The 25,122-nt window shown below is 44.8% G+C and overlaps 1 protein-coding gene across 1 annotated transcript in view; it reads right to left on the bottom strand.

Moving 5' to 3' along the window:
- Nucleotides 1–25,122, bottom strand: part of LOC134934617 (solute carrier family 23 member 1-like) — a 319,416-nt gene that overhangs the window by 51,744 nt on the left and 242,550 nt on the right. Inside the window, exon 10 of the mRNA XM_063930011.1 lies at nt 22,971–23,079. Within this exon, the coding sequence (XP_063786081.1) occupies nt 22,971–23,079 (109 nt within the window). The remainder of the gene's footprint in view (nt 1–22,970; nt 23,080–25,122) is intronic.

Below are 25,122 nucleotides of genomic sequence, written 5' to 3'. Positions count from 1 at the left end.
TGGTATGAGGTGGGTCATGTTGATTTCCCCAGCATCTCTCTCATATGCATTACTATTGTATCAACATTGACTGCTAAAAATAAAACTTGATGACTAAATAAATAGGACTACTTCACATTAGTAAAATAAGAAGCTGTCCTGTTTAATGTCTATTTTCACAACAAGGTGTTCCCCCAACAATTAAATAACATTGGTTGGCAATCGTTCTTTGTTTGATTCAATGTATTTACAGAACTATAAAGTAGAATACAAAGGAAAGTGGTTTCATAGCTGCTAAATGGATTGGTAGTGAATTGAGTCTATGCCAAAGAAAGAATTTATCTATTCATAAACAATATTCCATAAATATTAGTGAAAGGAACATTTATGCCATGTGGGTAATTATTCATGGACTACTTGCAAGACTAGGTAATACTGACCCAGTCAAGCTTTACTTTGTATTTGGGACACAGCCCAAGCAGAAGTGTTGCTCCAATTCAGTGCTTGAAACTGTGCAGCGATTACTTCTCCTGACAACAGAGAATGTTACTCCATCTGTTTCTTTTAGTTTTGGAGCATAAGAAACATTAACATTGTGGCCGAGCTAAATTACTCATTGACATTTTTCTCTCACTCGGTCTGTGAGAATAACAAAGAGGAAAAATGAAAATATAAAATGTCATGTACAATAAAGTCACTCATAAGTGCAATGCATATAAAAGCATTTGTTTCAATTATAAAAGAGCTGAATAAGGATTAGGTAATTAAGCAGCAGGAAACCATGAATTAGAGATTTGTGGCGGGCACTTCTTGTGTTTTGTGTTTTGTTCTGGTTCCATCCTCGTGTTTTTGCCAAAACCACCCTTTCGTATTTTGGTTTTGGATCTGGTGATTTTTGAAAAAACATAAAAATAGCTAAAATTACAGAATGTGGGGGTAATTTTGATCCTACGGTATTATTAACCTCAATAACATTAATTTACACTCATTTCCAGTCTATTCTGAATACCTCACACCTCACAATATTGTTTTTAGGTCAAAAGGTTGCCCCCCCAAGGTGGCTGTTTGACTAAGCTAAGCGACACAAGTGTGCGGCACAACACCTGGCCCATCTAGGAGTGGCACTGCAGTGGTAGACAGGATGGCAGATTTAAAAAATAGGCCTCAAATAGCACATCATGCAAAGAAGAAAAAGAGGTGCAATGAGGTAGCTGTATGACTAAGCTAAGCGACAGAAATGTGCGGCACAAACACCTGGCCCATCTAGGAGTGGCACTGCAGCTGCAGACAGGATGGCACTTAAAAAAACTAGGCCCCAAACAGCACATCATGCAAAGAAGTAAAAGAGGTGCAATGAGGTAGCTGTATGACTAAGCTAAGCGACACAAGTGTGCGGCACAAACAACATGGGACGTGCTGGAATTTGCCCAGATGTAATACACGCACAATATTGGTGGCACAGAAGAGCGTACCCCTAAACCACACACACACACACACATGGCAAAGCCTGTAAAATTAATTTGGATAATAATAACCCTTTTATTTGGAGCTATTATAATAATATGCAGCACAGGCGAGCGTACCCCTACACCACACAGGGCAAACCCTGTAAAAATTATATTTGGATTACATGTTAATAACCCCTTTATTTGGAGTAAATAATATACAGCACAGGACACTACCACTGGTCTACTCTGTAAGGGACTTATTATACAGCAGCACTGGACACATGTATGGCAGCAGAGGACACCACCACTGTGACTGGTCACTGGACTGACTGATGCACAGGACACTACCACTGGTCTGATGCAGGACAACACAGCGACACTGTCAGGGACTTATTATACAGCAGCACTGGACATATGGCAGCAGAGGACACCACCACTGTGACTGGTCACTGGACTGACTGATGCACAGGACACTACCACTGGTCTAATGGAGGACAACACAGCAACACTGTAAGGGACTTATTATACAGCTACACTGGACATATGGCAGCAGAGGATACCACCACTGTGACTGGTCACTGGACTGACTGATGCACAGGACACTACCACTGGTCTGATGCAGGACAACACAGCAACACTGTAAGGGACTTATCATACACCAGCACTGGACATATGGCAGCAGAGAACACCACTACTGTGACTGGCCGCTGGACTGCCTGATGCACAGGACACTACCATTGGTCTAATGGAGGACAACACAGCAACACTGTAAGGGACTTATACAGCAGCACTGGACATATGGCAGCAGAGGACACCACCACTGTGACTGGTCTCTGGACTGACTGATGCAGCTAAGATACTACACTGAGCAGCACAAGACAGCACTATAATAATCGCCACCCAACTTTCCCACCCGCACAGACACTGAGGACGGAGACACGTCCTCTCATTACACTCTCCAGGACAGGAGTGAAAAAGGCTTCGATGCGCGGCTCCTTATATGGTATCCAAACCCCGCGAGAATCCGACAGTGGGATGATGACGTTTTGCCTCGTTCTGGTTTCCGAGTCAGGCAGGAAAACCCGAGCCGGACTCGGATTCGAGCTCGGGTAGTTAAGTTCGGTAGGGTTCGGTTCTCTGAGTACCGAACCCGCTCATCTCTACCATAAATATGATCAAAGCTGCTCTTAGCTTTTTTCCTTAGATTTCCGAGAAATACAATAATTATCCGAATTGTCTATGTGAAAGTTCACGGCTTAATAACTAGGCTAATTTATTCCTTTTTTTGATAATCTGGTTCCCAACCAGCCACTGGTGAATCTATACTACCATACTACTCCAGGCCTCCTTAGTTTTGACCTGCAATGCAGATTGCAACAGTCACAACAGCCAGGCCAACAGTCCATGCAGGATTGCCCTGTTACTCGTATGTGCATCTGGGTAACGGTTCAATAGCTGTACAGAAAGAAGGTCTTCAATCATCAGGTCTACATCATATGATCGACAATGAAAGGTCGCCACTGAAAAAGGTCAACAGGTACAAAAAGGTCAACTCGTGAAACGGTCGACACAGAAAATGGTCGACACAAAATTGTATTTTATTTTTCTCTTCTTGGTGTCATTTTTGCTGTCTGAGCTTGTGGACCCTCACTTAGTGCACCACTTGCGCTCGCCATGCTACGGGCTCTGCTACCACTGCGCTTGGCACAGGCTACTCCTCTGATATGTAGTCCACGTGGATGGTAAAGTATGAAAAAGTTTAAAAATATAAATAAAAAAAACTAATGTCAACCATATGCACGTCGACCATTTGAACATGTCGACCTTTTGTACCTGTCAACCTAATAACCATGGTGTCCTTTTAACAATGTCGACCTAATGCATGTCGACCATGTGGTGTCAACCAATTGAGTGTCTAAATAGACACTGTATTTCTTTTGACCATAGACCCAAAACTGTCCTCTTATTACAACTGCTTCTACTTTCCCTTCAGTACAGAGGAATAGATCCAGGTGCAGCTTCAGTTATAAGCTAAATGCCAGATGTGAGGTTTTTTCTGCGAACTCTGACAACTAAAGTCATAAAAGAGAAACATCTGTATGCTACAACTAAATTGCTTATATAGCCTGATTCAGAGACGTACATAAACCAGTTTTACGCACATCTCCAATGTTTTTGGATTTGCATATGCGCAGAAGCTACTGCGACATGGCTTACACTGCTCCAAATGCTGCAGCATGACTGACAAGCTGCAGCATTTTGTGGACAACAACAGGGCAGCAACAGGCAGTGTTGCAAAACATAGGGGTGTTCAGGGCATACTGAAGCAAGTGACTGTGTCCTTGTACGCAGCTCCTGTAAACTTCTTCAGCGTTGATTTCCCAGTCATCCTAAATAACCTTAGGCTTACTCAGATGACAGATGTTCACCCAGATGATCCAATACTGGCCCTCATTCCGAGTTGATCGCTCGATAGTTTCTTTTAACAACAGTGCAAACGCTAAGCCGCCACCCTCTGGGAGTGTATCTTAGCTTAGCACAATTGCGAACGAAAGGTTAGCAGAATAGTGCTGACATTTTTTCAAGCAGTTTCTGAGTAGCTGCAGACCTACTCCTTCCTTGCGATCACTTCAGACTGTTTGGTTCCTGGTTTGACGTCACAAACACGCCCTGCTTTCGGCCAGCCACTCCCCTGTTTCCCCAGGCACGCCTGCGTTTTTACCTGACACGCCTGCGTTTTTTTGCACACTCCCGGAAAATGGTCATGTACCTCCCAGAAACGCCCCATTCCTGTCAATCACTCACCGATCAACAGAGCGACTGAAAAGAGTCGCTCGGCCTTGTGTGAAACTGCATAGTTTTTTGTGAAAGTACGTCGCGCATGAGCACTGCGCCCCGTACGCATGCGCAGAAATGCCAATTTTTAGCCTGATCGTTACGCTGCGAACAACGGCAGCTAACAATCAACTCGGAATGACCCCCTCTGTGTCTTTGAATGCAGCAGCAGATCACAGAAGCATGCAGTGTGCGTCTTTCTACTACAGATGGTAGTTACACAGCTGCTGTATACAAACACGTGGTAGCTATAGCTAAAGTATTTTACACATTGTAGCACAACTGCTGTATACAAACACATGGTAGCTATAGCTAAAGTATAAATATTCTGAGTTTTACAGAATGTTTCATTGCCTTTGGAGGAAACACGTGAAAGTTAGCTCCTTGTTGTGAGTTCCTAATTTAGCACATCTGTAGTGGATTATTCCACTAGATTGATCATTAGGATTTGAATTAATACCAGTGCATTGATTTGCCAATCATTGAACATTCATCATCCTGTGAAAAGCTGTTTAAGCATTCTGTAAAATTTGTAATGTGAATGTTTCTTCTTCTACTGCTGATTTATGCCTGATGAAGTCCTTGTGATGAAACACATAGGGTTGTGAATATTACATCCAAGCCACTAACCGAAAAGCACCTGTCTGCGGTATAACACCTTTTAAAAGCACAAATTGGAAACAGAAAAATTGTGACTATTCCCTTGACTGTATTATGTTGGGTGTGGATGTACAGTTTTTTATGATTATACAGGTTGAGTATCCCATATCCATATATTCCGAAATACGGACTTTTTTGAGTGAGAGTGAGATAGTGAAACCTTTGTTTTTTGATGTCTCAATGTACACAAACTTTGTTTAATACACAAAGTTATTAAAAATATTGTATTAAATGACCTTCAGGCTGTGTGTATAAGGTGTATATGAAACATAAATGAATTGTGTGCTTAGATTCAGGTCCCATCACCATAATATCTCATTATGGTATGCAATTATTCCAAAATACGGAAAAATCCGATATCCAAAATACCTCTGGTCCCAAGCATTTTGGATAAGGGAGACTCAACCTGTATTGTTTTTCTTGTGCATAAATACATGTTAAGTTTATAAAATATTTTATTGTAGCGGAAAAGGCATTTTTCTGTGTGGTAGAATACTGAGAATCAGGGCAATTAAAGCCGGGGTCTATTTACTAAGCCTTGGATGGAGATAAAGTGGATGGAGATAAAGTTCCAGCCAATCAGCTCCTAACTGCCATGTTACAGGCTGTGTTTGAAAAATCCCAGTTAGGAGCTGATTGACTGGTACTTTATCTCCGTCCACTTTATCTGCATACAGAGCTTAGTAAATAGACCCTAGTAGGCTAGTTAAACAAGCGCCCTCTGATATTGTATTGTGTCTATTATAAACGGGCCCTTACTAACAGGGGGTTTAATAAATTGTGCGCTGACTCCTGTGTTTGGTTTTGGATCTGTATTAACTTTGTGTTTTGGATTCGGTTTTGGTTTTGCCAAAACCACCCTCACGTATTTTGGTTTTGGATCTTTATTTTTTCCAAAAATTTATAAAAACTGTTAAAATCACATAACTTGGACTTTTTTTTTTTTTTATTCCTACAGTATTATTTACCTCAATAAGATTATTTTACAGTCATTTTCAGTCAATTTTGACCATCTCACAGCTCAGATTGTTTTCCACCAACATAGGCCAAAGGCTGGTGGCTGTGCCTGGCTAAACTACAGTAAGCAACAGAGCAGCAGCGCAAATACATGGCAGTTACAGTATTTCTGTTTAAAAAATATTTTGTAAATTAGTAATGTATTAGCAATAACCATCAAACCATCTCGCAAGTACTGTACTTTCAATAGAAAACAAGACAACACAGACATTTATTAAGAATCATATGTGGAATATCATTGTTCTAAAGTAGTAGTAGCTAACAAACAGCAAAGAAAAAACCAGTGTGGGCAGGGGCGGATCCAGAAGAAAATGAAAGGGGGACACCATGATAGGGGAAACGGTAATAGTTATATTTACATGCACCTAAGGCACACTTGCTCCCAGATAAGGGGTGTAGTATCACAGGGGGCGTGGCCTCACAGAATATGCCATCAGGTAATGATTGGCTGTAGGAGCGCATCCAGGTTTATTGCCAATGTTTCACCCTGATGAAAAAGCTGATTGGGCCTTGAAATATTGGTCACCTGTTCCATTAGTTATGGGAGCCTGGAAGGCACCCCAGCACAATATAATTATTATAGTTTTTAGTTGGTGGTGGCAGGTGCAGCATACCTTGTATTGGGCACTGCAGTGAGACTCAGACTGCAGGAGATGAACTGCCCATTTTTGATTAGCAGAAGCAGCCAGCTGGATTTCCAACAAGCAGCATAAGACATCTGCAGGACAGCCCTGTCACAATCACACGGGCCGCCTTCTCAAAGCTGAGGCTGAGTTTGACTGCACCTAGCATGGTGGTAAAGGAAGTGGAGGAGGAAGTGCTGGGAAACTGTGTGGTGCAGTGAGGGCTAATGAAGCCTTCTGCGCCGTCATAAGTAACAGTCTTACTAGATGCTGGCATTTGAACTACGCACCTGGGCTGGACTCTGGCTGGCTGTCAGTGGGGGAGGTACAGTAGGTTGCAGTGTGAGCAAGGGGAGGCTGCTTGGTTACCACATGGACTTGCTGTTAGAGCAGCGGTGGGTCCTAGTACCTGCCGGCTCTTTTATCAAATCTGACTGACGGAAATAGCAGTAGTGCTGCTGCTGTTCTCTTTTTGAAAAAAGAAGTCATAAATGACAGAGGGGCACGGCCCGAGTGCCTTCCCCCCTGGATCCGCCTATAAGTGTGGGTCAGATACAGTGCTAGATATGTGTATATATGTATATGTATATGTATATATATATATATATATATATATATATATATATATATGAGAGCAAAGGTACGGCACTCACAACCACTTGGCAGCCAAAATAATGACAAGAAGCAAATTTGCTGTACGACGTTTCAAACCTTTCCTGAAAATCAGCGGTCCCACTCCAGCCCACTGATCAGTTGTTTCTCTGATCTAGTGTAACTCCGCCTTGCCCGAACATTGGCAGTCCCCCTCCAGCCCACTGTCTGGCTGCTTCCCTACTCCAGGGCCACTCTACCTTGCCTGGACATCGGTGGTCCCCCTTCAGCTTTTGCCAGACACCTTCCTCCCCTTTGTTTGGGAACAATTGCAAAAATGGCCACATCTGGCAGGGCAGGATAGAAAGCTCCTGCACTCCTTACTCACAGGCTGGCTGTCTTCCTAGGGGCAGAAGCAACTTTGCAGGGCCTTACAGGGGCTATTTTATTTGTATCTTGTTTTAACCTTGCCCTCCTATGTTGTCTACCTCGTTGATTTCTAGTTCCTTCCTTTCCTGACAAATCTGCTTCCAAAGTTACAGCTTTGGACTCTACTGATTAATCTGGACTTTGCTGCTCGGTGTCATGTTATGTTGGACTTTGCTGTTTGGTTTTGTGTTATGTTGTACTGTGTATCTGCTAGGTGCTGCATTATGGTCTCCCTATTCTGCGAGTCTGCATTTTTATTTCCTACACACCACACATGTCCCTGCAGACTCTTGCCAGCATGATGAAAATAAAGGAGTGGCTCGTGTATACAGAATTCCTTTTGAGGTCACGCACACCCACATTTCCAGGAGCACCCCATTTTGAGTCTCCCCCATTTTGAAGGCATGACGGGTGCAGGGCCTTCATCATCGGGCTTCCTGTACCTGGGGGTCCATACAGGCAGTCGAGAGCCTGGCTGGGCCCAGGTACTTTTAAAGGGGCGTTGCCTATTCACAGAAGGTGTGGTCATGTACCCTTAGAAAAAAATACTGAAGAAAAAAAATTGTATTTTAAGCTCCACCATGGCCACACTGCCGCCCAGCACACAGCAACGATCCAGGTAATGAGGAGGGGGCCCGGGCCCCTGCTGGACCCTCACTGGGCCCCTCCATCAGACCTGGGCATGGGTAATTTGTACCCTTCTCCCCCCCTCTCTCAGCACCACTGGGTCCATATCCGACAACCAGCCTGAGTATAGGGGCCCATACACCTGTGATAAATTGGGACAATCTGACATTTTGCGTATGATTGTGTCAATAAGGGCCATATGCAATTGCAGTCGAATTGCCGCAAATGTCAAAAAACGGGGTGTTTTCGACACAAAAAAAATGATTCGACAAAGCAATACAGTACTTTTCGACAAAAAAACGTCCGTTTCAGATTCGACTTTTTGCAATTCGACAGTTGTCAAATTCGACATGTCTGCAATGGTAAAAATGCAGCTTTTCGACAAAAGTATATTCAGTTTAGGAATGTCGATTTGACAACAGTGCTTTTCGACAGTCATTTCGTCAATTTCAGTCCGCCTCATTTTGCTGGTGGGATCTAATAACATTTTTTAAAAACATGTTTTTTTGGTGGTTTTTTTTGTGTTGCTATTAACATATCTATTTATATTAGAAGGGATTATCTACTTGGTTTGTCTATTAGGAGCCACAAGTATTATTTAATATATTTTTTAAAAGAATATATTTTTTTTATTGACTAAAATAATATGGAACGATCAGAGCATGTTTTTCAGTGGGAATAGGTTAAAACCCTGAAAAAAAATGTGTGGGGTCCCCCCTCCTAAGCATAACCAGCCTCGGGCTCTTTGAGCCGGTCCTGGTTGTAAAAATATGGGGGGGGGGAATGACAGGGGATCCCCCGTATTTTAACAACCAGCACCGGGCTCTGCGTCCAGTGCTGGTGCAAAAAATATGGGGGACAAAAGACGTAGGGGTCCCTCATATTTTTCACACCAGCACTGGGCTCCACTTGCTAGAGAGATAATGCCACAGCCGGGGGGACACTTATATACCGGTCCCTGTGGCATTAAATCCCCAACTAGTCACCCATGGCCGGGGTACCCTGGAGGAGCGGGGACCCCTTAAATCAAGAGGTCCCCCCCTCCAGCCACCCAAGGGCCAGGGGTGAAGCCCGAGGCTGCCCCCCCCCCCCCCCCCATCAAAGGGCGGCGGATGGGAGGCTGATAGCCAAGTGACAAAATAAAGAATATTGTTTTTTGTAGCAGAACTACAAGTCCCAGCAAGCCTCCCCTGCAAGCTGGTACTTGGAGAACCACAAGTACCAGCATGCGGGGGGAAAACGTGCCTGCTGGTACCTGTAGTTCTACTGCAAAAATATACCCAAATAAAAACAGTACACACACACCGTGATAGTAAAACTTTATTACATACATTCACACCGACACACACATATTTACTTATGTTGACACGAAGTGTCGGTCCTCTTCACCAGTAGAATCCACAAGTTACCTGTAAATTAAATTATACTCACAAAAATCCTGTGTAGATCTGTCCTCTTCTTGTTTTGTAATCCACGTACTTGGCAAAATAATAAAACGCAAAACCCGATCCACGCACTGAAAGGGGTCCCATGTTTACACATGGGACCCTTTTCCCCGAATGCCGGGACCCCCCATGACATCTGTCAAAGAGGGTCCCTTGAGCCAATCAGGGAGCGCCACGTTGTGGCACTCTCCTGATTGGCTGTGCGCGTCTGACCTGTCAGGCGGCGCATAGCACAAAGCCGCTCCATTATATTCAATGGTGCGAACTGTGCGGTCAGCGGTTGACAGCGAGTAACCTCAACTGCTGATGCAAAGTTCCCACCAATGGATACAATGGGGTGCCTATGTGCTACATTGTATCTCGAGTGCGCCGCCTGACAGCTCAGACACGCACAGCCAATCAGGAGAGTGCCACGACGTGGCGCTCCCTGATTGGCTCAAGGGACCCTCTTTGACAGGAGTCACGCAGGGGTCTCAGCAGTCGGGGAAAGGGGTCCCATGTGTAAACATGGGATCCCTTTCAGTGTGTGGATCGGGTTTTGCGTTTTATTATTTGCCAAGTACGTGGATTACAAACAAGAAGAGGACAGATCTACACAGGATTTTTGTGAGTATAATTTTATTTACAGGTAACTAGTGATATGCGCCGGAAATTTTTCGGGTTTTGGTTTTGGATTCGGTTAAACGGCCGTGTTTATGATTTGGACGCGTTTGGGCAAAACCTCCCTGAAAATTTTTTGTCGGATTCGGGTGTGTTTTGGATTCGGGTGTTTTTTTACAAAAAACCCTCAAAAACAGCTTAAATCATAGAATTTGGGGGTCATTTTGATCCTCGTATAACCTCAATAACCATAATTTCCACTCATTCCAGTCTATTCTGAACACCTCACCCCTCACAATATTATTTTTAGTCCTAAAATTTGCACCGAGGTCGCTGGATGGCTAAGCTAAGCGACCCAAGTGGCCGACACAAACACCTGGCCCATCTAGGAGTGGCACTGTAGTGTCAGACAGGATGGCACTTCAAAAAAATAGTCCCCAAACAGCACATGATGCAAAGAAAAAAAGAGGTGCAATGAGGTAGCTGTGTGACTAAGCTAAGCGACCCAAGTGGCCGACACAAACACCTGGCCCATCTAGGAGTGGCACTGCAGTGTCAGACAGGATGGCCAATTTAAAAAATAGTTCCCAAACAGCACATGATGCAAAGAAAAAAAGTGGTGCAATGAGGTAGCTGTGTGACTAAGCTAAGCGACCCAAGTGGCCGACACAAACACCTGGCCCATCTAGGAGTGGCACTGCAGTTTTCTAGTGAGAGGATGAGTGCTTCCATCCTCATGTGAATCTGAACCACTAGCCATGAATATAGGCCAGGGCCTCAGCCGTACCTTGCCACTCCGTGTCGTAAATGGCATATTGCCAAGTTTACGCTTCTCATCAGACGCTTTTAATTTTGATTTTTGGGTAATTTTACTGAACTTTTGTAGTATACTTGACGACACAGAGGTAGAGCAATGGACTACTGTACCGTACTGCTATATTTATACTGGTGGTCACAGCAACATTCTGCACTGTCCCCTCCTACTATATACTGCGCACAACTAAAATGCAGCACAGGTATGGATGCATAGTATACTTGACGACACAGAGGTAGAGCAGTGGACTACTGTACCGTACTGCTATATATATACTGGTGGTCACAGCAACTCTCTGCACTGTCCCCTCCTACTATATACTGCGCACAACTAAAATGCAGCACAGGTATGGATGCATAGTATACTTGATGACACAGAGGTAGAGCAGTGGACTACTGTACCGTACTGCTATATATATACTGGTGGTCACAGCAACATTCTGCACTGTCTCCTCCTACTATATACTGCGCACAACTAAAATGCAGCACAGGTATGGATGCATAGTATACTTGACGACACAGAGGTAGAGCAGTGGACTACTGTACCGTACTGCTATATATATATATATATACTGGTGGTCACAGCAACATTCTGCACTGTCCCCTCCTACTATATCCTGCGCACAACTAAAATGCAGCACAGGTATGGATGCATAGTATACTTGACGACACAGAGGTAGAGCAGTGCACTACTGTACCGTTCTGCTATATATATACTGGTGGTCACAGCAACATTCTGCACTGTCCTCCTACTATATACTACAATGCAGCACAGATATGGTGCGTTTTTCAGGCAGAGAACGTAGATATTTTCAGCACACTGAGCACAGATATTTGCAGCACACTGAGCATATATTTGCAGCACATTGAACACAGAAACTGAGAGAACGCAGCCACGTCCTCTCGCTATCATCTCCAAAGCACGAGTGAAAATGCCAGCGACGCGCGGCTCCTTATATAGAATACGAATCTCGCGAGAATCCAACAGCGGGATGATGACGTTCGGGCGCGCTCGGGTTAAACGAGCAAGGCGGGAAAAGGCTGCCTTGGAACCGTGTAAAGTGGGTGAAGTTCGGGGGGGTTTGGATCCCAAGGAACCGAACCCGCTCATCACTACAGGTAACTCGTGGATTCAACTGGTAAAGAGAACCGACACTTCGTGTCAACATAGATAAGTATGTGTGTGTCGGTGTGCATGTATGTAATAAAGTTTTACTATCACGGTGTGTGTGTACTGTTTTTATTTGGGTATTTTTTTTGCAGTAGAACTACAGGTACCAGCGGGCCTGTTTCCCCCCGCCGCATGCTGGTACTTGTGGTTCTCCAAGTACCAGCTTGCGGGGGAGGCTTGCTGGGACTTGTAGTTCTGCTACAAAAAAACAATATTCTTTATTTTGTGACTTGGCTATCAGCCTCCCATCCGCCGTCCTTGGATGGGGGGGGGACAGCCTCGGGCTTCACCCCTGGCCCTTGGGTGGCTGGAGTGGGTTCCCCTTGATTTAAGGGGTCCCCACTCCTCCAGGGTACCCCAGCCAGGGGTGACTAGTTGGGGATTTAATGCCACGGCCGCAGGGACCGGTATAAAAGTTTCCCCCGGCTGTGGCATTATTTCTCCAGCTAGTGGAGCCCGGTGCTGTTGTGAAAAATACCGGGGACCCCTACGTCTTTTGTCCCCTGTATTTTTTGCACCAGGACTGGACACAGAGCCCGGTGCTGGTTGTTAAAATATGGGGGTTCCCCTGTCATTCCCCCCCCCCGTATTTTTACAACCAGGACTGGCTCAAAGAGCCCGAGGCTGGTTATGCTTAGGAGGGGGGACCCCACGCATTTTTTTTTCTTGATTTTTTTAAACATTTTTGTGCCGTCCATAAAGTCGAATCCACGACGCACACTATCGTCAATTGGTCCGTTTTTCGACAGCGGGACTGTCGAATCCGTTTTTTATTGAATATGTCGAATTCGGATCCCGGCGGGAGGGTGTCTGACTGTCGAATTGTGTTGAATTTAAAAACGTTTCAATTCCTGCCGGAATTCGACCGCAATTGCATATACCCCTAAATCTGCTAGGTATGGGGTCTACAGAGCACAGATTTCAGCCACAATCAATTGGGATTGTTAAATCAGGTTTTTCCGCATGTTTAATTTCACAGATAAATTGACCTGTATATTGCTAGTATATGGGTAACATAAGATTGAGCTTACACAGGCTATCTGGTGCTTGAAACCATCTTGCAATAGTGATCTGAGGCTGGGTCCTCAGATGCAGCACTTGGAATCTCACTAATGTAAAGAGGAGGCATCTATCGCCTACAAACACCTTCTGCTGCATTAGTACTTTAATGACACGGAATTGCATAGCTGCTTCCTTTCGGCAGTGCAGTTCCTTAGGAACATGAATCAGGCCTGTTGTACTGTTTGCATGGATCTTAGGTCAAAAAAACAGTTCTTGCTGGTCTGAATATGCCGCATTTATGTAAACATGCCGTCTCACCCTTGTTCCATCTCTGTGACACAGATGCAAAATGTGTTAAGGTCCGTATAGCTGCATATACTTGTGTTTACTTTCTGAGAATTCGTAGTGTGAATTCATGCAAGACACACTGCACAAATGGGTATGCTACTCACTCTGCATCAGTCCAAGATTGAACTTGTTGTCTTCGTCATCATCAGAAACGTGCACCAGGATTATTGGAATGTGATAATTGCAGCCAACATTGAGGGTTATAGGTGACGTGCACCTTTATAACTGTACTGTACGACACTTATATGTGAATGCCCCTAGCCAACTCTCCTAGCTCAAGAGGAAGTAAGTATAAGAAATGCTCAATACAACATATGGATATGGGGTGTGCACCCCATACCTGTCATTGCTGATGCTTTTTTTTTCTGTGTACCTGGCAATTTGTTGCTAAGTCAGAACAAGGTAAACAACAATAGTGGGGGTGGCATAGAGGGGATTTACCAGACACAGTGTAGAGGAGGACAGTGGGCTCCAAAATATCAATAGCATAAGGAGCGAGTTTCAGAGGCTGAAGGTCGTTGGCAGGAGATATGATACTAGACAGCCAGGATAACATATCTAACCATTGGGCTCATATTCAATTAAACTTGTCCTCTGTCATGTAATTTTAGCAACATACAGTACTAAAGGATTTCAGCGCTGAGACATGAGATGTCTCAACCTGTATGTTAGCAGAACGTAGGGTGTTTTCACTCCAAGAAAGTAAAGAAATGAAATTGCCCCATTTTGTTGCAAAGAGAAGAGGCAGAGCTTTTCAATATGGAAAGCAGGGATGGGGACTTCCTGACAGGAGAGATTGCACTAAGCATCTAATTTGCATGTATATAAAGAATTTTAAAGCCTCAGCACTTAGTGCGTGGTCAGCAAAGGACAAGAAAGACCCTTGGAGCAGGAGGTTATCATAAAAGTATATGCCTGATCTGACCCAAGGCAGGGAGCACGTGGTGGACAGACCAAAAGGGAAGTCAATATTTGTTAGGGTCTCCTGCTCTGTGCTGCCACGTCGTCATGGCAACCGGGAGACAAGTGCTAGCGGAGTAACCTGAGCGTAGCTGATACTCCGGTTCGGGTCTTTTGCTGTGCAGTGGTTACAGGCTCTGTGCACGGCAGGGGATCCGGTGCTGGTTTTTGTGCTCACAGTCTGTGAGGTCTGAGTGGGGCGTGGACAGCACCTGCTATATAAACCCTCTTCTCAGGTTAGGCAGATGCTGCTGAATCTTTGTTGGTTAGTCAGTTCCTGAAAGCTAGCTAGTACTGTGTAAACTTTGTATTTGTTTGTTGCTTACTGCAAATAGGCCTTGGGATTTGGTATTACACTCTGCCAATCCAGACCTAGCAGTAAGACTGGAGTCAGTTGTTTAACCTGCTGGGGTTCTTTTGCTACTCTGTGAACCTAGCAAGTTTACGGCTGTATTCTCAGACTTGCCCGCCAAAATCCTTTCTCACTGTGCAAGGTGTTCAGGTGTCAGTTTAGTGGCAGTAAGCTGAACCAGTGCACTGCAAGTGAGGACTAGGATTGTGGAGACTCTCCTTGTGTCTATTATTCCATCTCTGACCAAGGAGTTTACTGCCACACCCGTTGGTAACCCTTTAGGGTTTTGCTGTTGCCCTTAGCAACAGCATTTCGGGTTCTCTACATATTAAATCACTACATCTCGCTTCTTTCCATCTGAGCATTCCTAATACTAGGGAGACACCCAGTTTCTTAGCCTTTGGGCTTCTCTGTTCACTTTGTGTTTATTTTGTTACCCTATCACCTTCTGTGTATGTAATGTCATATTCCCCAGTCTGTCTGTGAGTTCATTTGTTTTGCATCCCTCACCGTTCAGACGCCAGTACATTCCTGCTGGCACTGGTGTGCATAACATATTCAGCGGCCCAATACTCCTGTTGAAATTTTGTGGGAATATGGAGCATACCCCTCAAAATACTTTGCAACAGGTGGTCGATCAGGTGCAGGTCCTGACTCGACAATTTAATGATTTGTCCATTAAAATGCACACCTCGCAGGCCGCTGGCGGAGCTACCGCAGCAGCAGTACCTTCAGGGGTTAAGGAGCCGAAAGTAAATCTCCCGGATCGTTTTTCTGGAGATCGCTCGCAGTTCTTTTGTTTCAAGGAGAGCTGCAAGCTATATTTCCAGCTTAGGCCTCAGTCTTCTGGGTCGGAGATTCAGCGGGTGGGCATAGTGATTTCCTTGCTACAAGGAGACCCACAGGTCTGGGCATATGGGTTGCAGCCTGACTGTCCGTCACCTAAAAGTGTTGATGCTTTTTTTACGGCACTGGGCATGTTGTATGATGACCCTGACAAGACGGCCTCAGCCGAGGCTCAGATTTCGATCCTTAAGCAAGGGCGAAGGCCAGTTGAGGTTTATTGTACGGAGTTTCAGAGGTTGGCCCATGATACCCAGTGGAATGACCCAGCCCTGAGACACCAGTACCGAAGAGGTCTTTCTAACCAGTTAAAAGACCAACTGGTACAATATCCCTTGCCTGATAGCTTGGATCAGCTCATGCAGTTATCCATTCGGGTGGATAGACGGCTGAGAGAGCGCAGGCTTGAAAGGGAGACCGAGGTTTCCTTCTTTCCCAAGGGAACCTCAGACTCTGAGGAATTTTCCAAGGAGCCAATGCAGATTGGGGCTACCCGCCTCTCCTCGCGTGAGAAGACGCGGAGGAGACAGCAGGGGTTATGTTTGTACTGTGGGAATAAAGGTCATGTGGTAGTATCATGCCCAGAAAAGCTGGAAAACTTCAGGGCCTGAGGGTGATGGGAAATATCCTGTCAGGTCAGAAGTCGGAATTTCCCAAGAAGACTTTTATCATTCCGGTGACCTTGAAGATCCTCGGACAAACTGTCAAGACTGAGGCCTTTGTGGACAGTGGGGCCGACGGGGTTTTTATGGACCGCCAATTCGCCCTGAAACACTCTGTTCCCTTAGTACCCTTGGCATCGGAAATTGAGATTTGTGGGTTAAACGGGGAACCATTATCCCAGGGTAAAATTACCTCTTGCACTAGCCAGATTTCTTTGTTTATTGGAGCCACACACTCTGAAAAATTGTCCTTTTATGTGACTGTCTGTACTTTTGCCCCATTGGTGTTGGGGTTACCCTGGTTAAGGGCCCACAATCCTCAATTTGACTGGGTCTCTGGGGAGATTCTTAGTTGGGGTACTGATTGTTTCAGGAGTTGCTTGAGCCTTCCAGTCAGGCTTTCGCAGCTAAGTTTGCCAGGATTGCCAGGATGTTATGCAGATTTTGCGGACGTGTTCTCCAAAAGAGTTGTAGAGGTACTACCTCCCCATTGCCCCTATGACTGTGCCATTGATTTGTTGCCAAATGCTAAGCTTCCCAAGAGCAGGTTGTACTCCCTGTCACGTCCTGAGTCTCAGGCTATGGCAGAGTACATTCAGGAGAACTTGGCTAAGGGATTTATCAGACCTTCACAGTCTCCAGTTGGGTCGGGGTTCTTCTTCGTGGGTAAAAAGGACGGTTCGTTGCGACCCTGCATCGACTTCAGGGAATTGAACCGTATCACGATTAAAAACTCATACCCACTGCCTCTCATTTCGGTCTTGTTTGACCAGCTTCGTACTGCCACCATTTTTTCTAAGATTGACCTACGCGGTGCGTACAATCTAATCCGAATAAGAGAGGGGGATGAATGGAAGACTGCCTTTAATACCCACTCAGGGCATTATGAATATTTGGTGATGCCTTTTGGGCTCTGTAATGCCCCGGCAGTCTTCCAGGACTTCATGAACGATGTGCTCAGGGAATATTTGGATAGATTCTTAGTTGTATACTTAGATGACATCCTAATCTTCTCCCATTCCCTGGAGGAACATCGGAAGCATGTACGCTTAGTCCTCCAGAAACTCAGAGACCACCGGCTTGGGGCGAAGCTGGAGAAGTGCGAATTTGAAGTTCAGCAAATCGCATTTCTAGGATATATTATCTCCCCAGAAGGTTTCCAAATGGAGGGTTCCAAGGTACAGGCAGTCCTGGATTGGGTGCAGCCCACTAGTTTGAAGGCGCTTCAGCGTTTTCTGGGCTTTGCGAATTTTTATAGACGATTTATCGCTGGATTTTCGTCTATAGTGGCGCCCTTGGTGGCACTCACTAAAAACGGGCGGATGTTGCTCACTGGTCTTGTGAGGCCAAAGCGGCTTTTGCCCGTCTCAAAAGGGCATTTGTCTCGGCCAAGGTGCTGCGACACCCAGATCCAGAGCGTCCTTTTGTGGTGGAGGTGGATGCCTCTGAGATGGGTATTGGGGCAGTGCTCTCTCAGATGGGGGTGTCTGATAATCGCCTTCATCCCTGTGCTTACTTTTCCCGTAAATTTTCGCCTGCCGAGATGAATTATGATGTGGGTAACCGGGAATTGTTGGCTATAAAGGATGCACTCGAGGAGTGGAGACACTGGCTTGAGGGGGCTAAGTTTGTGGTCTCAATTCTCACCGACCATAAGAATTTGGCATATTTAGAGTCAGCGAAGCGCCTCAATGCCAGGCAGGCACGATGGGCTTTGTTTTTTGCTCGCTTTAATTTTTTGATAACATATCGCCCTGGGTCAAAAAACATGATGCGCTCTCGCGGAGTTTTGCTCCAATCCAGGAGACCACCGAGGAGCCATTGCCCATTGTGTCCCCATCATGTATTAAAGTGGGCATTACCCAGGACCTCTTGTCGTTAGTCCTTAGAGCACAGGAGCAGGCTCCTCCAGACCTTCCGGTAGGTCTTTTGTTTGTGCCTCCTAGGTTAAGACAGCGAGTGTTCCTGGAATTCCATGCCAAGAAGTCGGCAGGTCACCCGGGTATTGCCAGAACTCGGGAGTTGCTATCTAGGGCGGTGTGGTGGCCCTCGGTGGCTAGGGATGTGGATCAGTGGGTTCGGGCATGTGACATCTGTGCCCGAAATAAGACTCCTAGAGGGGTTCCTGTTGGCCCATTACATCCACTCTCTATTCCATCTAAGCCATGGACCCACATTTCAATGGATTTTGTGGTTGACTTGCCCAAATCCTCGGGGATGACAGCCATCTGGGTTGTCGTTGACAGGTTTTCGAAGATGGCGCACTTCGTTCCATTGGTTGGGCTGCCATCGGCCAGACGCCTGTCTGAATTATTTATGCTGCATGTTGTGCACCTCCACGGGTTGCCACTTGATGTGGTCTCTGACCGCGGATCCCAGTTTGTGGCCAAATTCTGGAGGGCATTTTGTTCCGATCTCCAGATTTCTGTCAGCTTGTCGTCAGGCTACCATCCGCAGTCTAATGGGCAGACTGAAAGGGTGAACCAGTCCTTGGAGCAGTTCCTCAGGTGTTATGTCTCCAAGTGTCAGACTGACTGGGTGGCTCATCTGTCCATGGCGGAGTTTGCCTATAACAACGCGGCTCACTCTGCTACAGGGATCTCTCCCTTCCTTTGTGTGTATGGGCATCATCCTAAGGCCAATTCTTTTGACCCCCTGGATTCCACGCCTGGTGGTTCCTCTGTGGTTTCGGTCCTTAGAGGTATTTGGAGGAAAGTGAAGAAAGCCCTTGTGTCTGTCATTAGTGACCAAAAGGGTTTTTGATAAGCGGAAAAGACCCTGCAGCTTCAAATTAGGAGACTTCGTCTGGTTGTCTACCAAGAATTTGAAGTTGAGAAGGCCATCTCATAAGTTAGGCCCCCGGTTCATCGGTCCTTATAAGATCACTAGGGTTATCAATCCGGTGGCATTTCAGTTAGATCTACCCCGTTCTTTGGGTATCATTAAACATTTCATTGTTCCCTTTTAAAACGGGCGATTAGTAATCCTTCTTCCAGTGGAAGACCTTCCCCTCTTCTGATACGTGGCCAGAGGGAGTTTGTTGTTGAAAGGATTCTTGACTCCAAGATGGTTCGGGGTCGGCTGTCATTTTTGGTGCACTGGAAGGGGTATGGCCCGGAGGAGCGGTCGTGGGTGCGCAGTTGTGATCTTCATGCCCCCAGACTGTTACGCTCTTTCTTCTCGCAGTTCCCCGATAAACCCGGTGGTAGGGGTTCTTTGACCCTTCGTCAGAGGGGGGGTACTGTTAGGGTCTCCTGCTCTGTGCTGCCACGTCGTCATGGCAACCGGGAGACAAGTGCTAGCGGAGTAACCTGAGCGTAGCTGATACGCCGGTTCGGGTCTTTTGCTGTGCAGTGGTTACAGGCTCTGTGCACGGCAGGGGATCCGGTGCTGGTTTTTGTGCTCACAGTCTGTGAGGTCTGAGTGGGGCATGGACAGCACCTGCTATATAAACCCTCTTCTCAGGTTAGGCAGATGCTGCTGAATCTTTGTTGGTTAGTCAGTTCCTGAAAGCTAGCTAGTACTGTGTAAACTTTGTATTTGTTTGTTGCTTACTGCAAATATGCCTTGGGATTTGGTATTACACTCTGCCAATCCAGACCTAGCAGTAAGACTGGAGTCAGTCGTTTAACCTGCTGGGGTTCTTTTGCTATTCTGTGAACCTAGCAAGTTTGCGGCTGTATTCTCAGACTTGCCTGCCAAAATCCTTTCTCACTGTGCAAGGTGTTCAGGTGTCAGTTTAGTGGCAGTAAGCTGAACCAGTGCACTGCAAGTGAGGACTAGGATTGTGGAGACTCTCCTTGTGTCTATTATTCCATCTCTGACCAAGGAGTTTACTGCCACACCCGTTGGTAACCCTTTAGGGTTTTGCTGTTGCCCTTAGCAACAGCATTTCGGGTTCTCTACGTATTAAATCACTACATCTCGCTTCTTTCCATCTGAGCATTCCTAATACTAGGGAGACACCCAGTTTCTTAGCCTTTAGGCTTCTCTGTTCACTTTGTGTTTATTTTGTTACCCTATCACCTTCTGTGTATGTAATGTCATATTCCCCAGTCTGTCTGTGAGTTCATTTGTTTTGCATCCCTCACCGTTCAGACACCAGTACATTCCTGCTGGCACTGGTGTGCATAACAATATTAGACTAAAGAGGAGTAATAATGAGAGGTAGACAGGTGGACTCTGGAGGTTTCCCAGAGGGCAGTTCAAAAATTGGAAGCATGAGGAAGCACTGCAAGAAAACAGTTCTACTAGGTTTCCAGTAGTGATGTGCACCGGAAATTTTTCGGGTTTTGGTTTTGGATTCGGTTCCGCGGCCGTGTTTTGGATTCGGACGCGTTTTGGCAAAACCTCCCTGAACATTTTTTGTCGGATTCGGGTGTGTTTTGGATTCGGGTGTTTTTTTACAAAAAAACCTCAAAAACAGCTTAAATCATAGAATTTGGGGGTCATTTTGATCCCATAGTATTATTAACCTCAATAACCATAATTTCCACTCATTTCCAGTCTATTCTGAATACCTCACAATATTATTTTTAGTCCAAAAATTTGCACCGAGGTCGCTGGATGACTAAGCTAAGCGACCCAAGTGGCCGACACAAACACCTGGCCCATCTAGGAGTGGCACTGCAGTGTCAGACAGGATGGCCGATTTGAAAAATAGTCCCCAAACAGCACATGATGCAAAGAAAAAAAGAGGTGCACCAAGGTCGCTGGATGGCTAAGCTAAGCGACCCAAGTGGCCGACACAAACACCTGGCCCATCTAGGAGTGGCACTGCAGTGTCAGACAGGATGGACGATTTGAAAAATAGTTCCCAAACAGCACATGATGCAAAGAAAAAAAGAGGTGCACCAAGGTCGCTGGATGGCTAAGTTAAGCGACCCAAGTGGCTGACAGAAACACCTGGCCCATCTAGGAGTAGCACTGCAGTGTCAGACAGGATGGCCGATTTTAAAAAATAGTCCCCAAACAGCTCATGATGAAAAGAAAAAAAGAGGTGCACCAAGGTCGCTGGATGGCTAAGCTAATCGACCCAAGCGGCCGACACAAACACTTGGCCCACCTAGGAGTGGCACTGCAGTTTTCTAGCGAGAAGATTAGTGCTTCCATCCTCATGTGAATCTGAACCACTAGCCATGAACATAGGCCAGGGCCTCAGCCGTTCCTTCCCACTCCGTGTCGTAAATGGCATATTGGCAAGTTTACGCTTCTCCTCAGATGCTTTTAATTTTGATTTTTGGGTCATTTTACTGAACTTTTGTAGTATACTTGACGACACAGAGGTAGAGCAATGGACTACTGTACCGTACTGCTATATATATATACTGGTGGTCAGCAAAATTCTGCACTGTCCTCCTACTATATAATACTGCGCACAACTAAAATGCAGCACAGGTATGGATGGATAGTATACTTGATGACACAGAGGTAGGTAGAGCAGTGGACTACTGTACCGTACTGCTATATATTATATGCTGGTGGTCAGCAAAATTCTGCACTGTCCTCCTACTATATATACTGCGCACAACTAAAATGCACCACAGGTATGGATGGATAGTATACTTGATGACACAGAGGTAGGTAGAGCAGTGGCCTACTGTACCGTACTGCTATATATTATATACTGGTGGTCAGCAAAATTCTGCACTGTCCTCCTATTATATATACTGCGCACAACTATAATGCACCACAGGTATGGATGGATAGTATACTTGACGACACAGAGGTAGGTAGAGCAGTGGACTATTGTACCGTACTGCTATATAATACTGGTAGTCACTGGTCAGCAAAATTCTGCACTGTACTCCTATCTACTACAATGCAGCACAGATATGGAGCGTTTTTCAGGCAGAGAATGTAGATATTTTCAGCACACTGAGCACAGATATTTGCAAGCACACTGAGCACAGATATTTGCAGCACACTGAGCACAGATATTTGCAGCACACTGAACACACAAACTGAGAGAACGCTGCACGTCCTCTCCCTATGATCTCCAATGCACGAGTGAAAATGGCGGCGACGCCCGGCTTCTTATATAGAATACGAATCTCGCGAGAATCCGACAGTGGGATGATGACGTTCGGGCACGCTCGGGTTAACCGAGCAAGGCGGGAGGATCCGAGTCTGCCTCGGAACCGTGTAAAATGGGTGAAGTTCGGGGGGGTTCGGATTCCGAGGAACCGAACCCGCTCATCACTAGTTTCTAGAGACCCGAAATACAGGGTAGCATGGAGATGCTTAGGTAGACAGACTCTATATGGGCCCTAGAGAGGGAGATAGGGAACAAAAAATCAAAATGTGGCCCTAGAGAGAGGTGGGTAATGGTGTAGGCCTTTAGGTCTAAAAACCCATACCCTCTGTAGTTCATGAAATTTTGAGAATTTTTATTCTGGAATATGGTTGCATCACTTTTGCTTGCCCACAACATATAACAAAATATATTGTATTCATTTATATTTTTTTATTTTTACCCTGTTTAGCAATACATAAATCACTACTGGTAATTACAACTTTGAGAAATGTCATTATTTGATGTGCAGTAAGGATGAATGTTACATACCTGTACTGATAATGCCTGGATTATTTGCCAGCCATGTTGGAATAACAAGGCCACTAAATATTGAAAATCCCAAAATAAACAAATTTCTTGATGAGTTTAAATCCACATACTGAAAGAGATACATTCATTAAGCCATTTATTATTTTGATGTTGCATGCATTCCTAATAGGATCATGCTTTTTGAAGGGCAACCTGTGTAACAACTAAGAGTCCAAAGTTATGCTAAAGAGTAAAGCAAATTGAAATCTCGTGGATGTCCCCAAATACTACAATAATGTAAACTCTTTCCCCATATAGGAAAAAAGTATATTTACAAATAAATAATTAAACAGGCAGATAGGTAATTCATTAACAGTTTCATCAGGAAAATTAGATGCAGTAATAATGACAAACAAAAAGAAGCCCATGCTATTACGGACAATCCTTCTTGTGATCAACTTTGCTTGCCAGCAGTCCTTTATGTACAGTATGTAAAGTCCCAGAAAGTGTTTCCTTAATATACAGTAGGCTAGTTATTCCTAATGGATAGATTTGCAACTATCAGGTAGGGTCCTACTGACAATGCCTTTTTATCAAATCAAGATGGTGTTGGACGATATGTTAAATAGAGTAACAGTCTTGGAGTATAAATATACAATTGACTAACTAATGAAGCTGCTAAAAAAAAAACACCCAAAAAACTTAATTACTAAACTTAAAAAAAGTGAACTGTAGGTGCAAACCCTAGAAGAAACGTTATAAATGAAATGTAATTTTAAAAATAAATATATAATATATGTTCAAATATAATAGGCAGGATGCATTACGCATTGCATTGTGAATAAGATTCAGCCCGCTTCTCATCACATGCACATCAGCATTTATTAACGCTGTATGCATGAATATTTCAGCAAAGGACAGCTCTCCCGATGACAGCTGTCTTTGCCATGTGGGGACTTCTAGGTTTAGGACCCAGACATGAGTCTAGCTTCGCATACATCAAGTGGTGTATGCACCATGGGAGTTCTGGGAGAGATCCGATTGGATCCCTTTCAGGGGGAAAAGCATAAAGAAACCCATAGGCTTCTATAGGGATATGCAGATGTCGTTGCCAGCCGCATCCAAGCTCCAGAATGCGTTGCATTCCGGATCTAGGTGCATATGTGGTAAGTAGCCAAACCTCCTAAAGCTGCTTTTTTTGGAGGTTCTGCCGCATTTTTAGCATGCTGTATTTCGTCCAATGAAACATAAGTATTGAATATACTGGTTCTTTTTTTTATAAATGTATAAAATCAAAGCATTTATGTACTTACTGTAAAAACTGGTATACACAATAGACCATATAAAAGCTATCTAGAGCCTACTAGGACATAATAAAATGGTATATTCAACAGAAAATTAAGTTTCTGATAATGAATAATAATGACTAAGGCACAGTTTTCGAGAAGCATGTATCATATTTGTAATGTTTATGTTTCTATTTAAGTATATGCCACCACAGAGGTCAATTTACTTTGAAGCATGCTTTGGGAGAAAATAATATACACATACTGTATTTACTGATTTTTTTTTAACTTTAACCCCTTTGCTGCAAGTGACGAGTTCCACTCAGACATAGTTACCATAGGTAACAGACAGAGAGGAGGGGTGTGCAAATCCCCACCCCTAAATTCCCTTCCGCACACTGAAAATTACCTGTAACCATCCCTGAACCTATCTGGTAATAAAATTCAGAGAATTAGTCACAAATGTTTGCAAACACATGTTTAGCTGCTGGCCACGTCACGGCTTCTCCGATACAGCAGTCCTAACCTACATAATAGCAGTGCCCACATAAGGCCATGTAATTTGTCACAGTAGGCCTCATGATAAAGGCTATTACTAAAACACTTCCAGACAGAGAGCTAACTTACCCAGGAGCCACCCCCAGGATCTCCCATTGGCACTACAAGGAACAGCATGCCTTCCAAATGCTGCTCCCATTCAATGCCTTGAATGCTGTATCGGAGAAGCCGTGATGTGGCCAGCAGCTAAACATGTGTTTGCAAACATTTGTGACTAATTCTCTGAATTTTATTACCAGATAGGTTCAGGGATGGTTACAGGTAATTTTCAGTGTGCGGAAGGGAATTTAGGGGTGGGGATTTGAACACCCCTCCTCTCTGTCTGTTGT

The sequence above is a fragment of the Pseudophryne corroboree genome, chromosome 6, assembly GCF_028390025.1.
Source record: "Pseudophryne corroboree isolate aPseCor3 chromosome 6, aPseCor3.hap2, whole genome shotgun sequence".
NCBI classification, from domain to species: Eukaryota; Metazoa; Chordata; class Amphibia; order Anura; family Myobatrachidae; genus Pseudophryne; species Pseudophryne corroboree.
The sequence above is the reverse complement of the archived record's forward strand: the minus strand, read 5'-3'. Positions and strand labels throughout refer to the sequence as shown.